The sequence below is a fragment of the Epinephelus moara genome, chromosome 12, assembly GCF_006386435.1.
Source record: "Epinephelus moara isolate mb chromosome 12, YSFRI_EMoa_1.0, whole genome shotgun sequence".
In the NCBI taxonomy this organism is placed as follows: Eukaryota; Metazoa; Chordata; class Actinopteri; order Perciformes; family Serranidae; genus Epinephelus; species Epinephelus moara.
Window position 1 is genome coordinate 18384713 of NC_065517.1, and position 23874 is coordinate 18408586.

Sequence of the window (23874 nt, forward strand, 5' to 3'; positions counted from 1 at the left end):
ATGTCATCACATTTTCTCTACTAGAAGGCACCCTAGAGGGCACTTCTTTACGTTTTCTCCACTGGAGGGGCACCCTAAAGGATACTTTATGATGTTTTCTCAACTGGAAAGGCACCCTAGAGGGCACGTCATCACATTTTCTCTACTAGAAGGGCACCCTAAAGGGTACTTCATCATGTTTTTTTTACTAGAGGGGCACCCTAGAAGGCACTTCATGACATTTTCCCCACTTGAAGGGCACCCTAGATGGCACTTCATCATATTCTTTCCACTGGATGGGCACCCAAGAAGGCACTTCATCAAGTTTTCTCTATGAGAAGGGCACCCTAGGGGGGACTTGACTACATTTTCTAGAACAGCACTCTAGAGGGAACTTCATAATATTTATTTCCACTGGATGGGCACCCAAGAGGGCACTCTATCACATTTTCTCTACTAGAGGGGCACCCTTGAAAGTACCCTAGGGGTGCTTCACCATGTTTTCTCTACTACAAGGACACCCCAGAGGACAATCACGTTTTCTCTTTTAGAAAGACACCTTAGAGGGAACCTCATCTTGTTTTCATTGCATTTTCTCCACTAGAAGGGTACCCAAGATGGCACTTTATCATGTTTTCTCTACTAGAAGGCATCCCGGAGGACTCTAGGCATCCTAGAAGGGACGTCATGACATTTTCTCCACTGGAAAGGAACCCTTCGCGTTTTCCCCACTAGAAGGCCATCCTAGAGGGCACTTAATTATGCTTTCTCCACTGAAAGGGCACCCGAGTTCACCTGCTTGGACAATAAAAATGATTCTGATTCTGAAATGAACGTCAACGGGTGTTTTAATCTGAAAGTCCCACCGGAAATGTTACTTGTACTCCGAGCTGCTTGACACTGGTGGCAGGAATGGCGGCTAAGATTACTAGAGGAAGGAACCCAAAGACCATGAAACTTTACTTCTAACGGCCCCGCTGAGGAATTTGTCTCCAGCGAAACGCAGAAACACCACCCCATAACGGATATAACGGAGGAGAAGTGCTCCAACGCGAGATTATCGCGGCACACGTCCAGGCTGAGGAGGTGGACGCACTTTGCGACTTGCTAGTTAGCTTAACGTTAGTGCCACTGACTTTGATTCAAGGTAGCTGTTAGCTCGCTGTTGGCTACTTGGCTTGGCTGGCCCAACAAGTTAACTAAGTGATTAACTGTATGAAAGCATTCCTCATTTGAATATCCGAGTGGCGATCAGCCGTGTGTGTCACCAGATAGTATTAGGGGTTTCCCACAGAGCGTGGGATCAGGCGACAACAAGTCGACACAGCGCGTTGAGAACATTATTCCTGCTAACCTAGCTAGTGCAGCAACGCTAGCTAAGTTGGGATCCTGAAGTCTCGCCCATTTTTTGGATCCTGCCCCAGCCATTGGCTAAAGGCTAATCAACAGCCAAGTCGTCTGGTTTTCAGGGTCGACTGGTACTACGATGGAAAGTCTAACGCTGACTGATGTCGAGCAGAAATATTACTCGGATTTGTTCGTTTACTGCGACACGGACAACACCAAAAAAGTGGCTTCCAATGGGAGAGTTCTTGACCTTTTCCGGGCGGCCCAGCTACCCAGCGAAGTTGTTCTGCAGGTAAGCTAGCCCTAGCCAGTGCCAGCTTTTCAAGTGTTATCACCACACCGGGAGGTCGGCCATGACATGTAGCATTAATTATGGATATTTTACAAACTTGACTGGCTGTCAGAGCTGACCTGGCGTCCAGTTAGAGCTATAGTTAGCCTTGGTGGTTAGCAATGCTGCGCAGCAAAGGAGACACACCTTCTTCTGGCTAATGTTAGCCTTAGCCAAAGAGAGAGTGGGCTGCTAAGTCACCTAGTTTTTTGACAATATATTCAGTAGTTTTCACTTTTACAACAAGTAGAAGGTGGGTACATTATAGAATTCACATGAGAGACAAACTACACCAGACTAAACAACAATAACAAACACTAGCTCAGCTTCAACCTCAGAGGTTACAATGATAATGTGCATTAAGAACAATCAAGAAAATGTCTGCAGCATAATGGCAGAGACACCAGACTCTGTGTAGCTCAGGTAGGGTTCCCACACTTGATAGAAATAGTCTGTTATTGTATGTAGTATACATGTAAGGTACTCTAATGACTAAAACAAACACCACTCTCTGCCAGCCTTAAACAGCTGGTACTTTATCATTAATCCACTTAATCCACATTCATTTTATTTCACCTTTATGTTATTTTCTAGCACCATAAGTAAGAATACAGTGCATATATTTTTGGCAAGCCCAGGATGTGAGACACAAAGTCCATGGCCAGCTCCATACCCAGTAGTTTTCCTTTTTCAGATAGCACATTGCACATTGTAATACACATTTGCAGCTTGCAGCATGACCTAACAAAATGAGTCCCAACTTCTTCTTTGCATTTAAAGCAGATGAGTGACAGAGCAGGGCTTAAATGATGGGGAACATATACATTCTGAGTAGTGTATTGCTTTGGTACGATTGCAGACTGAAAATGATGTAGCTGCTCCAGGCCAGTCACATAGCTAACCTTAGCTGAAGATTGTGGCTCAAATGAGCGTCTTATACATAAAACAGATGTTTATATGTCTGCTCTCCAAGTATCTTTTTGTGGGCATGTGTTGAACAGCACCCAGAGTAAATTATGTCCTCATCAGCCCTTTGCCTCAGATCACTGCTCACTCTTTCCTGTCTTCTCACTGCATTTAAATCTGTTATTTAGCTTGCCACTGGGTCGAGCTGACATGATGGAAATGCAGACTCAATGTCACAGTGGCCACTTGGTTTATAAAAGTTGTTACCTGAGCTAAATATATATCTGAGGAATCATTCAAGCAGCCTTTGCACAGATGTTGTAAATAACCCAAACATACATTTACTACTTGTCAGACTATCATTGTCACATTATGGTCACACCGAGCATGATGCCATCCACGCTGTCCCTGCTCCGTCTAACTGAGTTACAAGCAGCCAGCTCAACTGCAGCAGCTCCATTTTGTTGTGACTTCAGGTCTCAGTCAGCAGGCCAATATTTGCAGTTTGTGAGTCAGAATCCTTTTTCAAGGTCAACAAGGGGAGCTGTGTGGTGGAAGAATTAGGCAGTGTTGTAATCCTCCACTTTCAAAATGCACACTGTGGCGGCCAATGAGACACATGCGGCTACAGTGTCATGTTGTAACAGGCGGAGAAAAGTGACTGGTGCTTTGTATCCAGACATACTCAGAATAAGTCCTTTGTCAGCAAGAAAGGGATCAGTCAGCTGTGGCGGGCTGTCGGTGTTGTTGCTCCCGGCACTGAGGGACTCAACCTAATGTTATGAAGTTTAACTCCCCGGGTGTTAATCGCCCACAGGTTGCTGGCGTCCACAATTAATCACGTGACCACATTCATCATACTGCAGGCTCGCACAAAAAATGCATCTGTGACATTTTGTAGTTTCTTGCTATGAGCCCAAGCTACCATTCTGGACAAATCCTGCTCAGCATGACGTCAAGTTCAACAAAATATGTGATAATCAGGCTTATTAGTGGCGAGACCCTCTGAACATCTGCCAATGAGCTGATTAAAGGAGACTGGTGCTTGGGCCGTTTTTAGTGACATAAGCAGGTAAGCTACATCACATTAAAGGAGCAGTGTGTAGAATTTAGTAGCATCTAGTGATGAGGATTGCAGTTTGCAACCAGCTGAAACCTCTCCCGTGTGCCAGGCATGAACTCCAGGCTAGGATTCCTTAAGTGTTTATTGTTCTGGAGGTTATTAGCAGAAGCCAAATTATCCACAGAGGTCTCTTCCTCTCCAAAACAAACAGATTAGGGGATTTAAACCGGTAACAACGCTGAATGAAGTAGTTTCACGTTACAAATCAGGTATTTTCTTATGCTGTTTGGCTTGTGGCAGATGGGCTGCTAGCCTAGCACCTGCTAATGTGTGCTCACATTTTTCTCTGATAAATTAAGATCCAGACATTCAGCGGGTCGTTACCAGGAGCCGAATTATCCGCAGAGGTCTCTTCCTCTCCAAAACAAATGGACCTTGTGATTTAAACCGGTATAATCACTGAATAAAGCAGTTTTCCGTTACAAATCAGTGTTTTTCTGATGCTGTTTGGCTTCTTGTGGAGCAGCTGCTAACTATGGTGACCCATGCGAAAATGCGAATGGCCCTGTCTATGGCCAGTGTTAAGTTTGTCCATTGTGGGCTATTGTAGAAACAGCGGTGCAGCATGGTGGACTCCATGGATGAGAACCGGCTCCCAATGTAGATATAAACAGCTCATTTTAAGGAAACGAAAACCCAATGATTGTAATTTTCAGGTAATTATACACATACTTATTATATTATAGCCCCCTAAATCCTACACACTGGACCCTTAGGTCACTGTTTCATACAATATATCGTGTCCACGGTGTTGCTTTTATTTTCCTGTTTAACTTCCATATCAGATTTTGTAAATTGTAAGTCTTCTCTTCTCTCTGTAACGGTCAATATCAGAGTTTCTTATGAATACATTATTGTTAACTGTTCCTTCTCGTCTTTGTGTGTGTGGGGGGGTTTAGATCACAGAGCTGTGTGGAGCCACTCGGCTGGGTCACTTCGGGCGGAGCCAGTTCTACATCGCTCTGAAGCTCATCGCCATCGCCCAGTCGGGTCTGCCGCTGAGGGTGGAAAGCCTCAACTCTGGTGAGTGTACCGTTGTGTTTAACCATTGATCTTGCTTCAGAACCTCCCCTCACACAAAGAAGAACAGATTCCCATTCAGCACTGTCATGTGAAACATACAAGGTTCTCAGACAAGCGCCACTGGACTCAAAGCTTTGTGTGTATCTAGTTTGATCAAAGTCTTGTTATCAGTTTAGATGTAATGAATTTGAGGAGTTCATGGGGCAGGAAGTAAGGAGCAGTAGGGAAGACTTTAGAGTCCTGAAGAATGCAGTCTGTGTTTCTAACTGTGCAGATGATGGGTTTAATATAAAAAAGAAAAAGCTTTTTATTCTGTGGGTTTGTGTGTCAGCCATTATTGTTGATGGTTTGATTCCAGTCTCCTTCTGTCCACATGTCAAAGTGTCCTTGAGCAGAACACTGAACCCCAAACTGCTCATTATGTGGGTGGGGGGGACAAAAATGTAATGTAAATATGTATAAATGTAATATTAGCAATGATTTCATTCATTCCGCACTGTTGGTGGCAGTAGCACAATATTCGTGTCATCAGATGCTTGACAGCAAGATGCTGTTTCTCCTGGCTTTCTATTTATCTTTACTAAATAGAGTCTGTAGCCTAAGTCCCTGAGGGTTCAACTGCAAAATTGCTTTTGTCTGTTTGTCTTTGGCGTGACTCCTCTCACAAAAAAAAAAACAAAACACAAGGGAAGATGTCACAGTCACCCGCCGCATGAAGCTACTCATCTGACCTGAAATATTGCAACATGAAGTTGCTGAAATTATTTCATAATTTCATATAAATATAAGGAAGCACAGGGGCCACTTCCTCATAGCGAAATGGATGCAATGCACAGCGTGATGCTTATTAGATTTGGGGATTTTCGGACTTGGGAAACCTTTCTCTCTTATAGATAAGGCTGGCCGCCTGTCTCAGGAGGAGATGCAGTGAATCATGGATAGGATTTGCTGTGTGCTTGCTATAAGGCTGTCCATAGCACATATTGGTCCTGTGTTTTCTGCTACATGCATTCAGGCTTGTTGGGCAGCAACACATTAGATCTTTCAATTCAGTTGAAAGTCATAGCCTACAGTAAATTGTTTTGTCAGACCAACTGTCTAAAACCTAAAGACATTTGATTTACTGTCATATGTGACAAAGACAAGCAGTAAATCCTCATGTTTGAGGTGTTTGAACCAGCAAATATTTGAATGACTGAAATGGGTAATCAATTACTAGAACAGTTGGCAGTCAGTTTTTATTTTGATATCAGTTTTGGCATTCAAAATCTGGCACTGCAATGCTACACTCCCACTTGTTTATGGTTAATTTTGACAGTCAAAGTATCTATTTGCACAATGTAGTGTATGACGTATATCTGTTTTACAAACTTCATGTTTGTTTACTTCCTGTCAGCACTACAGTAACGTAACCTTTGCTGTGACCTCAGTGATCACTGTGCTTTTTCATCCTTAAGTTAGTTACTTCACTTTTCAGTTAACTTTGTACATGTATGTACTGTTCGTTTTTGTATATAGCGTTATTGATCATTGTGATAATCACCTCAGTCTTTAAATAGTGAGGTTAGCCCGTTAGCTAGCCTAGCTGGCTACTAAATTGAAGCAAAGCACCATCAAGTTTAAGAAGAGGGTGGTCAGCTCTATGGAGCTTTACTGCTGGCTTTCGCAAGAAGGTGTATGTTAGTTTTGGCAGCTCTTCCAAGCACCATAGCGCCATAGTGACCTCACTATACTATACTAACATGAGCTGCGCTAGCTAGTCATTCAGTGTGGCACCCATGTTAGACCATTGCTTGTCCACCGTAGTAGGCACAGATAACACAGTGCAATCCACTGCGTGACGTCAAGTTGGCATTTTCCATACCAGTGGTTCCCAACTGGTCCAGTCCCAGGATCCAGATTTCTTTTTTAGTCACTACTTCAAGGTCCAAACAGTTTGACACATTGAGCGTCATACTTTTGTTTGGCCATATCGCCGAGCTAGTTTTTCTGTCTCTGTCACATAAATGTCTGTTAGTCACTCACTCTACAGCAGGAAACGGCACTTTGAAATGAAAGCTCTGTGCTGGAAATTTTTTACAAACTTGACATGGTTGCCAGTCACCTGCGGTCCATTCAGGATGGATCTGCAACCCACTTTTGGACTGTGACCCACCAGCTGGGAACCACTGCTCTTTACAACACACACCTCATTTGTTACTCTCCCTGCTCAGTATCGCATAGTGAGGTTTTGGGGTACAGAGGCCGCTGCCAGAGAAGAGTTTTTGCCAAAGCACCTTGCGTTTCTGAGTCCGTGCTGCTTTTTTGATATTGTTTTTTTTTGTTGTTTTTTTTCATGCCTGTTTTATTAATTTCTGCTTGCTTATTTCATTCTTGTAAAGACTCATGAGAAGTGCTCAGCAAGGTAGAGGTAAATTGCATGCAATACAATACACAGTAATTGTCTCAGACAGTACACATATTAACATTCAGTGCATGTTATTTTGAGGAAGCAGCCCGACTCTTTCTGAAGTCGATACTCTCATACTGTTGTTGTCATTATACTGTTGTCACCCTCTTCACAAACACTAACAAACCACAGCTCATGCTTCTCCTCTAGGCATTCTGGGACATGTAGGGTTTCAGTAAGTGAGGATGAAACAGATGAAATCCACAAAACATGACAGACTAATGATATCTGACAATTTCAGTCCGATGGAGAGTGTCTTCACTCCTCAAGTTTAGTGCATTAAAGCGCTTGACAAATCAATATGAAACTAATCCCTCCCTCTAATCCTGTGAATGGATTCCTGTCTCACCAGTCAAAGACCTGCCGCTGCCCAGGTTCGTGGTGGGGAAGAATGAGGCAGAGGCGAGGCACGCAGCCCTGTACCAGGACACGGACAGCCAGGGGCTGTACCAAACCTCTGCCACTGCAGTAATGCCCAGACCTCCAGGCAGGGGGCTCCAGAACAAGAAGGGTCCGCCATCGTCCACTTCACTTCCTGCCCACGAGGTCATCCAGCCCCTGGCACCCAGCATAGAACCACAGGTCAGTAAATGTACTTATAATGACCTATCCCATGATATAAAAAGACATGTATGTGCATTGACAATAGATTTATAACTGTGTTAAAAATGGGCTTTACTGTTATTTATCTTGGAAACACACACACACACACACACATTTTTATTTCCTCCCCTGTGGTCACTAGAGATATGCCACTGGAATACTGTTGTCCTTTCCTGTGTCTTCTTCCTGTGCATGTTTGAGTAGTTCCAGCTCAAATTACTGCGTGACGTTTCCTGCTGCTGCCTGTGTGTTGGCTGTAACCAGCTGTGTGTAGCGTGTCAGTTACAGAGACCTCTAATCTAGTTGCAGCTATTGTGAAATGGTCATTCGCCGGTTGCTTGAACATCTTACATCTGTGATGAGCAGATAAAAAGCTCTGAAGCAGTCTTTATGGGCTCAGATGTGGCTCATGTGTTCATCTTGTGTTATACGAGATGGTATCTGCTGAAAGTTAATACCCATAACATTTGAAACCATGATAAGGCAGTAGTGACTGCACTTCTGCACACTTCGCTTCTGTTTCCTTGTTGTGTGTTTTTTTTCTACAGTTGTTAAAATGTTGACTGACCACATCCATATTTCATGCCTGTGATTGTATTTGTATGTGTTACCAGCCTGAGCCAACGTCCCCGGTGGTCTCCCCTCACCAGTCCCCTCCCACCTCCCCTCACTCGTGGAGGAAACACAAGAGGCAGCCCAGTGGAGGGAACGCAGACAGGCAGCCGGTGGTGGCTCCAACTACAGCTGTGTGGACGCAGTTTAGAGAACCACAAGCAGGTAACATCCCATAACCCACTGCTGCTGAGGAGAAGTTTCTTTAACATGTGCCGTTTGTAGTAGAGCTTCAGTGATTAGTCGATCAGCAGCATGTTAAAGTATTTCACTGCTGGAAAGATCTTTTAATAAAACTGGGCTGTCCTTGCAGCAGAAAGACACAAGTACTTTTGAAATTGGTGCAACATGACCAGAGAAAATAAAGAAAAAAGGGCTGTGGCATTTGCCTTTGCTTAAGAGGTATAGAACCTACAACCACCAGAGTGCACTGCGTCTCACTGGACCAATAAATACTCTTGCTAGTGGGTGAATTAATGCAAGTTCGAAAACAATATGGCTGCCAGCTGCTAACAAACACTTAGCTAAAATATGTTTCTGGAAACATTTGAGATAGGCAAAGCAGTAACAGAATTTTGGTTTATACTTTATCACTACTGCTTAGTTTTTTCAGGCTCGGAAACAGTTTGGCACCCACCTCCTGTTCACAAATTGTTGAATTACAGCTAAACAGGGCACTAAAATATTTTTCCTAGCACATTTTAGGTGAGAAATAGACAACGCAGTAACAGAATCTTGGTTTATATTTGATCAGCACTGCTTAGTTTTACTGTTTGAACTGAGTTTGGTCTGAGATGTGTTGCTTTACTCTGTGGTGCAGACGTACAATCTGTAGTTCAAACAACAGCCTAAGAACCTGCGAAAAGAAGTTCGTTGTTAAACAAGCACAGGGATCTGGGTGCTGGTAAGATGGAGGGAAGTTTATCAAAGTTCATTCACACATACTTCCCACAGTATTATAATACAGAGCTGGTTGAAAATCAGGGAAGTATCTCTTTAATTTGCAAATATTCTGAGGTCGAATTTGAAATTAATTAATTTAAAAAATGCCAAGATACTCTGCTGTCAGTTTCTCAGATTTCATGCTTTTGTCTGTTTGATATCGTTGTGAACTGATGTTTGGGTTTTAGATTGTTGGTTAGACAAAACATAATATATGAAGAAGTCACCTTGGACTCTGAGAAACAGAGATGGACACTTTTCTGTATCTCCTGATCAATCATGAAAATAATCTGTAGATTAACTGATACTGAAAATAATTGTCAGTAGTCGTAAATTAAAGTCAATAGGAAGAGGCCACAGGGTGAATGATAATGGCTTCTTTTTCTGGTGTATTTTCTAAAGCTAAAGTAGAAGTAATATTTTTATAGGAGAACCCAAAACAAGGTGGGGTGCCCTAATAGCTCATTTGGCCCTACATAGACTGAATCCTAGCAGCGGCCGAGGTTCAAGTCCGATCTGCAGCCCTTTGCCACACATCTTCCCCTCCTTCCTATCAAATAAAAGGCCAAAAATCCAAAAAGATAATGTTTAAAAAGAACGCTTTCCAGCTATCATATTTGCTGACTGTAGCAAAGAGGGGCAGAGTTTCACTCTTTGTGGTCCACTGATGGTGACAACACCAAAGAAAATGTGACAGACTTGGCAGAAACTCTGGCTTTGGTCAGGACGAGTCAGTACGGAGCCTATTGGTTGTGTTACTTCCTGATGTTTGCAGCTTGAACATAAATAATGTTTGCTGAGAGCGGCAGTTACAGCAGTTAGTCATTAGAGGAACAAAGGAGACATCATGTGCTTCCATCAGCACAATATGTGGTGGAGATGTAGTTGAAAAGAATGGTATGAAAATGATCCTTTGTAGAGCTGCAAAGTTTGATCAGTTAGTCAATAGTTGCAGCCTTAAATGTTTCCTAAAAACATTTACAGTATATTTATTTGTGTAGCATGGGATATGACTGAATGTTTCCTCTTCTCCTCCTCCCTGCAGGCCCAGTGCCCGGTGAAGGCATGTGGCCGTCCCACTCTCCCCCGCCTCCAGGTCAGGAAAGCTGGGTCAGTTTCACAGCAGACACCCCGCCATCCAGCGCCATCCCAGGAATGCATCCCTCGTCAGTCCAGGTAGGGCAGTGCTACACATCGTCTCTGTCCCAATACGGGGGCTGGTCAGACGTACTCTTTTTACCCTGATGAAGTATTATTTATTTATTTATTATTCTCTCTTTCTGGCCCTTATGCTATTTTTTTTTTATTAAACACAAAATCCCCTCATAAACTAGAGCTACATACAGTAAAAATGGGGTCTGTGGTAATAAAGAAATCACAAAGACAGTCTCACATCTTGTTGAGGCAGGAGGCAATATATTAAATCATCAATATAAATTATTAGCATGACCAAAGAAACACAGTGACAGGCTGTGTTAATCAGGATGGTAAACTTCATCAACCTCTTTCATCAGATGAAAAGGCGCCACCAGACACTGCAAACATAACATGGAAGATATCTTTCTAACCACATTGGTGCGTCAAACATGAGCCAGCATTTTATATCAGTGCTTTATCTGCCTGCACCGCTCGAGTAAAACTCTGCAAGCAACTTGTGTGACATTGCTCGGGCAAAGAAAAAAACTACAAAGGCCTCTGTACCCAGTGATTGTAGACAAACGTCATGCTGATATGTTTCATGTGTTTCTGTTAATGTCCCCTGTGGCTTCCCGTAGGAAAGCACAACGATACGAACGGTGGCCTCAGCAGCGATGACCAATGAGATCCAACGACAGTCCAGTGGCTACGATGATCCGTGGAAGATCACGGACGAGCAGAGACAGTATTATATTAACCAGTTCAAAACCATCCAGCCAGACCTCACCGGCTTCATACCTGGTAGGTTAAGCAGACACATACACACACAAGACAGGACTTCCATTAGATAAAAAAATGTTTTAATCATCTGTTTTTTTTGTTGTTTTTTTTGTGTGTGTTCCAGGTTCAGCCGCAAAAGAATTCTTCACCAAATCAAAACTACCGATTTTAGAGTTGTCACATATTTGGTGAGTCGTCAGTATTCTGCTAATCACTTTCTCTGCTGTGTCATTGAATATTGTTGTGTGTAATGACCGATGTCTAATGTGTGTTCTGAAGGGAGCTGTCAGACTTCGATAAAGACGGGGCGCTGACCCTAGATGAGTTCTGCGCTGCCTTCCACCTGGTGGTGGCCAGGAAGAATGGCTACGACCTGCCTGAAAAGCTGCCTGAGAGCCTGATGCCAAAGCTGATTGACCTGGATGACTCAGCAGGTACGCAGCCTCTCTCTCTCTCGCTCTCTGTGTTGCTCCCTCTCCTAATTTCTCACCCTCAGGCCTCATAACAGCTGTGAGGTTACAGCACTGCAGTGGGCAAAACCTGAATCACAGGAGTTGTAGTTCATTCATAGATTTAGTGGGGCAGTGTGTTTGTGCTGACAACAACAATCCACGTGTTTATTTAGCATTACTTATTTAGCAAACAACTTGTTTATACATGTTGGATTCTGTCAGAACAGCAAAGAGACTAAATGCTTTGCAATCAGCATCATTGTTTTCTGTATTGTAAGATAATTGTGTTTTGAGTAGCAAGGCATTAGGCGGAATTGTTCATCGCTCTTGGGGTTTCAGGTTCCATGTAAATCTTTTTAACCATTGTTTGCCAAATATAAGGCCTGTGGTGTCTTTTCCTTATGCTAGGGTGAGGGGATATAATGACTATGCACAATGTATTGATATATTTTCAAGCAAGATATAAATATAGACAACACCATTTATATCGATATAGGGTCAATTTGCGTTACATAATGCATACCAGTGAGCATCTCCTCTCTCACACTCTCCGCACAGCTCCTCCCTATTCATTCACTCACAAGTTCTCCAGCAACACATTGTGCTGCTACTGTGTTTAATCTGTCTGTTAATTAGTCTACAGTGTGACATCGGTATATATGTTGCACATGCTACGCTAAATCACGCTGTGAGATGAAGTTAGCGCAGTACACGTGCAACCCAGCGCTGTAGATCATTGCGCGCTGCTGTTCTTCTTGGTCGCTGTAGTCTATTTTGTGACATGGAGACAGCGACAGATGTGTTTCTTTAATGCAGTGACAACACAGACGTGTCATTTACAAGACGTGTATAAAGTGGACAAGGTGTCTCTTCCCTCCCTTGGCCTCTCTGTTGATGTTCTGTGCATAAATCAGATTAATAGCCTAAATAAATAAAAAGATTTAAATCATTTCCCAGCACTAGATTGATTTGAAAGGCCAACAGATGGAAAATGAGTTTTTAATTCCCCCCAGAAAGATTTTTAATTGTTTCAAACTACAATATATTTAGGCCTACTTGATACTTTTATACTCATGTTATAGTTTTGTGTCCTGAGCTGCAAACCTTTGAACCTCTGTAGCTCCACTGCTGCATATTTTCAAACAGGAATAAAATCCCTGTGTTTGCATTTTATTTTGATCAGTCTGTTTTTATAAAAGTGCTTTTGACATCTGAAAACATGTAGTCCATTTCATAGAAAATACAGAGATATGAAATTTTGTCCATATTGCCCAGAAGGTAGTGGAACAGCAGCAAAAATGGATATGAATCATAATGTCAGCAAACTGACTGTCAGTTACACAGCAGCATCTGTCTTAACTTTGCTAATTAGGTAGCATTAGCCACGTTAAGCTAACAGTCATCAGTCACACCAGACCAATTTTAGCATTTGCTGCAAACCTCTGAGTGGACTGATTTGAGCATTTCGTCTCCTGAAAGTCACACACTTTAAAAATGCATACCAGATTTTTGGTCGATAATGTTTCCTCCCCCAAGTATAGTCACGAAATATTCAGAGTATTTTCTGTAGCTCTCTGAAGGAAGAAGCCAGTGTCCAGAATTAACTTTTGACTTATTTTTTACCGGTCAAAATCATAAATTGCTTTTTTTTGTATGACATATAGCCTAAATTCATTTCAGTACATTTCATGGCAATAATAAAGGTATTATGTTGAAACTCAAAGAAGAGGCCAGAGCAAGTTTTGGAGTAAAGCTATTTTAATATTTTGATCAACAGTTAATCAGTTCAAGCCTCAGTGCAAATCAAGAGGTACTGATCTCAGAAGTTTACCAAAGTATTTGCTATTAAGTGTCGTTCAGGGTCAAAACATCAGAGTAAATTTTAAGGTTTTGTCGGATGTTTTATCATTTTAATCAACTTGAACCTGCTCATCATGCTCCTTAATCTCCACAGACATGTGGAAAAACACATCTGGTTGTATATATGTATGTGTGTGCGTGTGTGTCAGACTCTGACACTGACAGCAGAAGACAGACACACTTGCTTATAAATGACATCAAAAGGCAGTTGAGACTCTGAGCGTAGTTTACATGGTTATTTTGGTACAAACACTTACCCACCAGCGTGGCGAATAGCCTTCTGAGAATTTCTCGTCACATGAAAACCTACCCACATCTCGCACTTGGCTGGTGTTAATTTCAAACCCTGAAAGAAACTTAAAGACACAATTCTCAAGATCATATTTTGCATTTTGTTGACCATCTGGACTCCTATTTGTGCCCATGGTTGTTGTTAAGGAGCCTGGCTAACCTGTGTCTAATATTGTTGTACTCAGAGGTCCCAGAACAGACTGCTGACGTTGGATACTCGGGCTCCCCAGTGGAGGTCACCCCCAGCAAGTCTCCCTCCATGCCTTCACTCAACCAGGCCTGGCCGGAGATGAACCAGAGCAATGAGGTTCACAACACACACACACAACGCACACACAGCTACTTGGTGTATCTCCACACATACTGTGAGCTCCATGTCTGTTTGCTTCTGCTGTGTTTGCATTTGTACCATCATAATTAATTGCTCAGGGTTAATTAGGTGCTTTTTATTTTCTTCATCCATCCATCATGATTTGATTGCCACTTCATTCTCTTCGTCATCAATCATAATTACTGATAATTCAGCACCTCTTCTCTCACTCTCCTGGACTGTGGTGGTAGCCTGCAGCTGCTCTGTACCAAAGTCTTGTTTTGTTTCCATGCCCGCCGACGATGTCACATCGCCACATTGTCTGCCGATGGCTGATGGTGTCACGTGACGGTCGAGGCTGATGATGTAAATGTGTGATGTCACTGCACTGGCTGACTGACATGTTTTTTCTCACTGTCTGTCTGTCTCCTGCAGCAGTGGGAGACGTTTAGCGAGCGCTCCTCCAGCTCACAAACTCTGACCCAATTTGACTCTAACATTGCACCAGCTGACCCTGTAAGTCAATCACTTAGTATGCATGGTTTCACCATTAATGGACAGACATTAACCCTCTCTGGATCTCCATGAATTCTCTCTCAGTCTCAGCCTCTCTCTTTAAGTCTCTATCTCTCTGTCACTCTCTCTGTCACTCAGTCTTACTCTCTCTCTACATCTCTCCCTCCTCTCACACTCTCTCTGTCTTTGCATGATGTTCTTTCAAAGTGCAGTCTGCTGCATCAGCAGTGGCCTGTGTGTGTGTGTGTGTGTTGTAATTTGGCTGGCTTAGCTTTTATTGGACATCACCTTTTTTTCTACAGTGACATCCACCTAGTGCATTTGCACATTTTTCCATATATGGTCATATGCTGTAAGTACTGTGTTGCCTTGTCGTTTACTGTTCAAGTATCCAGGTCCTTTTTTTGCCCCTCTGGCAGATTTTTTTTTTTTTACAGCAATAATTGGCTCACGAATGGCTCTGCACAATTAATCTGGTGTAAAGTGCACTATTGACTACCACAATATGCTGTATTGCAAGAGTGTGCATCTTTTTTAGATTGCTTTTGGGGGCTCTGAAATTCTGGGCAGAAATCCGAGCAAAGATTCACAGAGCAGAACCTGAACAATGATGTAAAACGTCTCGCTTAAATCGTTGGAACGGCAAATAAATGAGCTGTTTTACTGAAATATGACAGGTAGATGTTTTACTAAGAGGATGGAACATGCACAGAGGTTCATACAGTCCTTTATATAACTTAAGTTTTCTACTTACTTTTTTTATATATCTAAACATGCTCAAGAATTCACACAAATAAAAACCGTCAAATTAGATTGCGTAATATCAGTAACTAGTTGTATTTGAATATCACCACACGCTAATCACAACACATCATCAGGTAGAGACAAACATGCGCTGCAGCTGTTGGCTAGCAAATGTCCCCTTAGTTTTGAAACAAACAAGTGACGTGGGAGACGACCCAGAGCCAGTGAAAGCTCCAAATATGACCCTGAATACGTTAAATTTGGATTCATAACAGCAAGCAGTGATGCTGAGCGAAAGCACAGTGTGTTGAATTTGGTGAAATACTGTCAAATGTGGAGCTAAAAAAAATTCTCATTTAATTGGGAAGGTGGTAGTTGGAATTTTTCAACAATCAAAAGTGGGCCTTAAGTTACAAAAGGTTGAAAAAAAAAAGTATTATTACTGATGCAAATGTTGCTGTTAGATAGTTGGGTAGTTCAGTCTGTAATAATGCATCGTATTTGTCTAAGATCATCATAGGTTTTCCATTTAAAATCATAATCAGCTAGGTAAATAGTAACTTTAGAAAATTGTTGTAGAGTAAAGGTATGAAGTAGCATAAAATGGAAATACTCAAGTAAAGTACAGATACCTCAAATGTGTATTAAAGTACAGTTGAAGTAAAGGGTAAATGTACAGTTACTTCATTACCACAGTCAATTTAATTAGAATATTTAGAAGAAAAAAAAAATGTCAATATCATACATGTCTTTCATTGAAACAATGACAGTTGAAGCTGTTAGAAAGTCGAATTTTCAGTTTCTTTGGATTCGATACACAAAGCTGTTACGTCTCAAACCAGGTCCACTGACAGATGGACGCAAAGCCTGACAAAGTAAACTGACAACAAAGTGTTATAACGTGTCTCCTTCTGTGAAAGATGTCTGTCTCTCTCATTATATATCTATCTGTCTCACCTCCTGTCTCTTTTATCTGTCCCTCAGGACACGGCCATCGTCCACCCAGTCCCCATCCGGATGACACCCAGTAAGATCCACATGCAGGAGATGGAGCTGAAGAGGACTGGCAGTGGTGAGAAAACCTCTGGCCTCATGGCTGCATCACAGATTACAGTTGTATAAATATACATACAATCAGTTTGTGTCGTTGTGTGTATGCAGAACCAAAAGTGCTGATATGTAAAATAAAATAAACCTGCATTAGAAGCTAACTAGCACATTTTGGAGATGTAAAGACACAAAGATGTGAATGGTTTTCACATGATCGGCTCAGTAACGTCCTGTTGACACATTCAGAACATGTCTACCACCCCAGAACATTGTGTTCCTCGCTAAGTTTCCAGGGAGGGAGAGGTAATGACAAACCAAAGAGGCTGCCGTTTGTTATGAGTAACAGAAACCAACGTCATTAAACATAATCAGTCTGGATTTTAGTTATAAACATACAGTGGAATTTTTCTGTGGTGAGGCTTATTAGTTTTCCCCAAAACTGCCACTGCAGATATTTTGGGATGAAATTAGACTGTTAACTGTTTTCAGTTATTGTCGTCACCCTGTGTAATTGATGCAACACTTTTGCCCTTCCTGTTATTTCTCAAACTTTCAGACCACAACCACCCAACCAGTCCGCTGCTGGCTAAACCTCCCGAACTGTCTGAAGAAGCCAAATTACCTCCCTCCATGAAGTTTGTAGCCGCCAACACTGTAGGTGAGTAGCTGCTGTGTCAGAGGGTCCATGTTTAACAGAGAACTACACTGAGTTATCCTTGAATGAATCGTTGGCAGATTGGTGATGGAGAGTTTAAGAGAAAAACAGAGATATAGATACAACTCAGCCACCGATAGTTGGGTCTAAGGTTCAGTTGTGTTGTGGTAGTTGGGACTAATGTAAGCTCAGGCAGAGATGATGATATGATGATATAACGACTATGTACTGAGTAAAATGTCTGTTAATTAGTCTACGGTGTGACAACGGTCTTTATGTTGCATGTGCTACGCTAAATCAGCCTGTGAGGTGAATGAAATTACCGCAGTAGCACATGTGCAATCCATTGCTGCGCTGCCAGTTTGTGTGTGAGGTGGATCATAGCACGTTGCCGTTCTTCTTGGTAGTTAGGGCTGGCCGGTATGACAAAAGTTTTTTTTCTTTTTTTTTTTAATCATATCGGTTTCACGGTATTTGACGGTATTTTGCTCGGGTTCGGCCCACTTGACATGCTGCTGTGTTGTGCTATGGCCTATTCAAGTGCTGGAATTTGTTATTTACGTGACAACGCCTGAATGCAACACAGGCTCCACTCCATTAGTGCCGTGCTCGGTTATAATTGTCTCGGACTCGGGTCGGCTTCAATCAGGAAAATGTGTCCCAACCTGCACTCTAGTGCGCTCACCTGTGTGTGCAGGCACATGTGTCTGTGTGTCTGTGTCTGTGTGTGTGTGTGCGTGCACGCGTATCGGGGCGAAACTACGCCGTGCGCGATACAGAATTGTAAACACGCGACCATGTAGAGACAGAAATGACATGCCGTCATGTAAATAACATAAATAGCATAAGGCTATTTAGTTTGTTTAATAAAAGGACAAGGTATAGACCTGTTCTATAGGACTGGATATGAAGCGTCCGTAGCGGCAAATAATATAACTGTAGTTTATAAAGAGCTAAGACGAAAGAAAAAAAAAATCAGCAGCGGCTGTGAATATCATTTTTCATTTACATGTTGTGCAGCTGTATATTTTCAAACGGGGAATAAAATCCCTGTCTTTACATTTTATTTAGATCACAGTCTGTTTTTATAAAAGTGCTTGTGTCATCTCAAATGTGGCTTTGACTTGCAACTAAATATATAGTCCATTTCATTAAGAGGTATATTTGGTGTAGTCAGCCTGTAAATACTGAGATATGAATTTTCGTCTATATCGCCCTGCCCTAAGACTTCAAGTATTCATCTCCAACCAGTGCTGACTCAAGTGATATAAGCTGAATCAGTTGAACTCATGAGGTTTTGCTCAGCTCCCTCTACAGCCATAAGAGGCCTAATGTAACTTTTTAACCATATGCAGGAGGTCTCCCCAAGACCTGTAAAACAGACTTTGATGTGTAAAATCAGTGGAAATCCCTTAAAGTTAGGCTCCATGCTATAATATGTAAGAAAAACTCTAAATATTTTTATCAGTTTGGCCAAAGTGATTAAATTTGCTCGTTTTTAATGTCATAGAAATTAAGTTGTTTTAGCTAACTGTGGCATTAAATGTATTTATTTGCTGATCTTTTTTTGAACGCATTGTAATTTGGATTTTTTTGCATTATAGGTCAGTAGGTTGATCAAATGTTTATGGGATACTTTTTTTGTTTTGTTTTGTCTGTCATGAAGGTGATGGTTACAGCAGTTCAGACTCCTTCACCTCAGACCAGGAGCCAATCACAAGACAACGGTCAGTGGCTTATTGACCTGTGATTTAATTTTGTATATGTTCTTTATTGTTGGGGGTTTTGACTTTTGTATCTATGTGTTTCTCTGTATCGTTGACCATCTTTCCTCTTGGATTAAGATCTGCTCTGATAAACTGCACTGTAGATAGATGGAGTATGAGTTAGTATCCTGAGAAGCATCAATGTTTGTTGTTTTGTTCAGGTCTCAGTCGGGAACATCTCCCGAGGCTCTGAAGGTGGTAGCCCCCCCTCCACCTCCGCCTCGTCCTCACCCCTCTCACTCCCGATCCTCATCTCTGGACATGAACCGCACCTTCGCTGCCGCAACTGCTGCAGGACAACCACAATCCTCTACAATAGCTTACCCGCCTGCTGTGCCTCCCCGACCGCTACCCACACAGGTACGACTGACTAACTCTCTAACTGCATCACAGCGTCATAAATCCTGCAATAAGTTTGTTCTGACTATATAAACGCCTTCACCCTACTCCTCCATCTTCTCCCTCAGACGTCAGCACCACACACAGGGCATCGTGCGGAGGCAGAGGGTGTACCAGGAGGCGGCGCGGTGCTCACCACCACCTCCCCCCAACAAATTCCCCAGCAACCCAATTTCGCTGACTTCAGTCAGTTTCAGGCCTTCGCTGCGTCTGAACAGCCTTCCAGCCTGCCAGAGGTCGACATACACAGTGAGCCCGGACAGGTAGGTTGTTTTCTGGAGTGTGTGTGTGTCTCTGTTTCGAGAATTTCTTTTTTGTATCACATTGTAAATGTCTTTTTGGTCATGATCATCTTTTATGCATGAGAAAAATTACCAACAGGTGAAAGTTGTTAAGCAAAGATTCTCCTTTTGTCTGGTGTTCTGTTTCGGGTTCAGAGTTTGGCGTGTCATGTTTCTGACCATGTGAACTTTTTTGTGTTTACAGGTGGAGAAGACATCGGAGGGAGCCGGCCCTTTAAGAACAGTCAAAAGTGACGGCCAAGCAGATGAGAGAGTCACAGCTACTGTCAACTCTGTGAGTCAACACAGCTGAGTTATATCTGAAAAATGTAATGAAGGATCATGTCACTTTGTGTCCTTGGTGATTATTACTTATACATTTATAAAATAAAAAAAAAATGCTGATCAGTTTCCAAGATCAAAATTTGACAACTGCTTGTTTAGTTGAAACCTAAAGATATTCAATATACTACCAGATAAAGTTAAGATAAGAGCAGTGGTTAGCATTGTCTACATCTACTAGATTTTAAGATGTATGGCATTTTTTCTGTCATGGCCAAATGCCCTGTCTCACAATGTTATCTAAGGTGAAAAGTGACATAACTTGTAACTATTTTTTATGCCACTGATTGAATCAATGTTTTTGTTGGTTTTATTTTCCCATCAGGCCAAAGGTTCTGGGTCCGGTCCGCTAGCGCCTCCTCCAAAACCTGTGCGCCGAAGGTTGAAATCTGAAGACGAACTACGACCGGAGGACGAGCAACACGGCCCGCAGAAATCAAACGTCATAGCTGCTGTCCTGGCCACTCAGCCCTCCATCCCCAGGTAGGACACTCATTGGTTGTTAGGAGCTCTTGTTTAATCTGAAATGTAATTTTTCTTAACACATTTGAGTACAAATGTGTGTGCTTGTGTGTTTCCAGGTCAATAGGAAAGGACAAAAAGGCGATTCAAGCCTCAATCAGAAGAAACAAGGAGACAAACACAGTGTTGGCACGACTTAACAGTGAACTGCAGCAACAGCTGAAGGTACGCACGATTAAAATGTTTTCTCTCTGACTCTCTTTATCTCTGGCAAAACAAAAAGTCACTCCTAACTTCTCAACATTTCCCAGGACCTGCTTGAAGAGAGGATATCCCTGGAAGTCCAGCTGGAGCAGCTCAGACCTTTCTCTCATCTTTAACCAACATGAGGAGGAAAAACTCGGCTGTAGTTCATGCGAAGCAAAGCTGTGGTCCTCAGTGTGACTCCCCCTCCCCTCCATCCCTCCTTTCCTCCCTCCCTCCTCCTTCCACCATCTCAGCTTTCCCTGGAGGCTCCGACCTGCCGCAGGGTGCTCCGTTAAAACTCTTACGCTCGATCTCACACTTATTAATCATAAACCCAGAAGGACCTGAGAGCACAGTCTTACCAAGAGGAGGAGGTGACAGGAGCGTGCACCCGTGTGTGTGCGTGTGCGGGGGGTTTACAAACTGGCACTTTTCAATTTTCTCTGAAGAGAGGTGAGGATGACAGCGAACTGAGAAACGGTTAGGCGTGGCGGACGAGACTTTTTCCAACGACGAATGCCGTCTGAAGACAAACTGCTGGTGTCTGATTACTCTCGGAATGACTGAAGAAGAAAGGCGGAGTGTGTTTGTCCTGCGTGTGTGACTGTTTATGTATTTGTGTTCCTGTTAAGTGACTCAACTTGAGGCAAGCACCGATAAGTTTATTCTGTCTGAGGGTACAGACTGTGCCGCACCAAACTCCTGTTAAAAAAAAGGCGAATTTAAACGAGCAGCTCAGTATTTTTGGGAAATAAGCTCCTTCGCTTTCTTTGTTTGAGTTAGATGAGAAGCTCTACTTGACGTCCCTTAAGTAAAGAGATGGAGTCTGTGATTAGCTTAGCTTAGCTTAGCATAATGAATGGAAGCGGGGGGGACAGTTAGCCTGGCTCTGTCCACGGTTCAAAATTTGTCTCGTTTGTTTTATCCATGCAAAAATGGAACAGTGAAACATCAATTTGTGATTAAGGGGGGGGAAGTTATATACTAAACTACTTCATCTAACTCTGAAGAAGAAAGTGTTCAGATGTATTTCCCAAAAAGTTTAACTATTCCTTTAATTGTCTGCTCACATATTGGTGTACCGTCTTCTCTACTGCCTTCAAAACTGGACAACTGTGGAAGCTTTTCTGCTTTAAACATCCTCACAGAAAGTCTTTCTACTGAACATTTGCCTCCTGAATGTCACCATTTCAAATATCTACATGTAAAACTAAGTCACAGAGACATGCTACTACACGATACAGGAACCAGTAATCTACGTCTGAGCGTAAAATTGGCCTTTTCTCGACTGGGGTTTGGTGTGGTCGGTCTCTCTGTAAAACATACTGTGCTACATCTGGACAGGACTTTGCGTGTGTGTTTCTGTGAGGCCTTTAACGGCTAAATCATCACAGTGAAGGCTTTTATGTTTTTTGTTTGACTCATCCTGTGACATGAATTCAGCCCACCTCTCTCTTCTAACTGCCCCTTGAAGTCTACACATATATATATGTGTGCGTGTGTGTGTGTGGTTGATGGCATGATGTGATGAATGAATGTCTTTTTCTTTATGTTACACAGTGTTTGGGGTTTGATGTGACTGAATGGTTTAACTTAATGCCAAATGACTGAACTATCACCGCTCTCTCACCTCTACTTGGGCTGTGTTTATTCTCAAGCATAGCTGTGTGTCAGCATCTCAGCTTTCTTTGTCAGCGTCCTGTTCTCGGTTGCTGCGGTTATTTCGCGTCTGGACGGGACACCGTTGAATCAAAAGCGGCATTCACTTCAAGGGTTTGGGATGTTCCAGCTGCTTGACTGCAGGAGGCGGCATTTATGAAGAATTGCGATCGGGGAGAAGTTTTCCTGTGATTTTTCCGATCGGCGTGCACAGATCCAAACTCACGGTGCAAATAGAGCAGGTTCAGATTCAGCTGTTTTCCAATCGGGCAGTCGGCACTATGCAAGTACGGGCGATACATCCTCACAGACCAACTATACTTAGCTGTTTGTACTATGATAGTAGCAACTGTGTGAACAGTATACTCTGGTTTTTGTATCGTAGATCTTCCAGAACACCATCTACTGTATGTTTGTGATTCATTTTGCCTTTTTTTTTTCTGGAGCTTCCCCCGCCCTGCTCCCTCCGGCTCCAGAGGGAAGTCCAGATCAGTGTTTTATCAGGGCACTTTCACCCTAAATCTGCAAGATGCGACCCTTGCTGGGCGTAGATGAAGCTTAACAGGACTACAGACGGAGACCAGTCAACAGAATGGGAGACCTGAATGACCCAACTGCACTTTGAACTCAACCCCCACCCCACCGCAATCCACCTCCTTCTCTGTATTTCTTTTTGTATTTTTATTTGTTAATCCCTCGTTGCTTTCTTTTAACGTTGCATGTTCTTGTCTGTCACATGTATTTAAAAAAAAGAAGATGCTTTAAGAAGAAAGAAAAATAATGAACCACTCGAGTTTTATTTCTTCAGTACAACCTTGGAAACTGTAAGAGTGTTTTTTGTGCCAGTACCCTAAAATAATCCCGTCTTGTTTGGTTAGTTATTTTTTTATTTTTATGAATGTTTTGTCCCCGGAGCTTCCTGTGTGTGTTTCGCGAAGAATCTGTCTTCTTCTAAAGCCTTACTCCCCCTTCCCCGACTGGCGTTCAGGTTTCCATGGTGGCTGACTGACCTCTCTTCCTTGTCGTATCAAGGCTCGCCTTCTTTTTTCTGCTGTTGAGGACGATGATGTACTGTGTGTATGTGTGCGTGTGCGTGCGTGCGTGTGTGTGTGTGTGTTATATTGTCTCCAGACCTGGAACTAATACCATTTAAAAGCCTATTAAAAACCTTGATGTGGGATTGATTTATGTTTGCTAGCACAATAGCTCCCCCGTTCATCCTGAAACCCAAAAGGCAATCCAGGCAGGCAGAAGCAATCACGAAAGTCTTTGATGGGATTTTGAATGCTATTTGCTCCCAGATCTGTGTTGTATATTGTATATGATACACACTTTTGGACTCATATGTAAATTTGCATTAATTGCTGACTAACAGCGAAAGAATATTCTATTTAATTCCTTCTCTCTTGGCTGTGGGATCCTAGATGTTTAACTGCATGGATGTACTGTATCTCTGCAGAGTCAACTAGCAGCTGTGTGATTTTTACACAAAAATAAAAACGGCACAATATTTTAAATGTGCGCTCCTTTACTGACTTCTTTATTGTTTGTTAAAAGGCCTTGAAAACAGGTTTTCGTGCTTCCTTTAATTAGCGATGAAGTCCGTCGT

The 23874-nt window shown here is 42.5% G+C and overlaps 1 protein-coding gene across 2 annotated transcripts; it reads left to right on the forward strand.

Annotated features, from left to right (window-relative positions):
• Nucleotides 1–871: 871 nt before the first annotated feature.
• On the forward strand, nt 872–23782 carry reps1 (RALBP1 associated Eps domain containing 1). 2 transcript variants are annotated; one of them, XM_050057598.1, is made up of 19 exons: nt 872–1618; nt 4586–4709; nt 7511–7740; nt 8376–8538; nt 10361–10491; nt 11091–11253; nt 11357–11420; nt 11512–11666; nt 14021–14142; nt 14581–14661; nt 16390–16477; nt 17012–17113; nt 18777–18837; nt 19038–19236; nt 19344–19538; nt 19762–19851; nt 20224–20381; nt 20480–20585; nt 20672–23782. In XM_050057598.1, the coding sequence occupies exons 1-19, from the start codon at nt 1466–1468 to the stop codon at nt 20738–20740; spliced, it is 2454 nt and encodes an 817-aa protein (XP_049913555.1). In that variant the 5' UTR covers nt 872–1465; the 3' UTR covers nt 20741–23782. The 2 variants fall into 2 exon arrangements, with proteins under 2 accessions (XP_049913555.1, XP_049913556.1); XM_050057599.1 differs by lacking the exon at nt 14581–14661.
• Nucleotides 23783–23874: the final 92 nt, after the last annotated feature.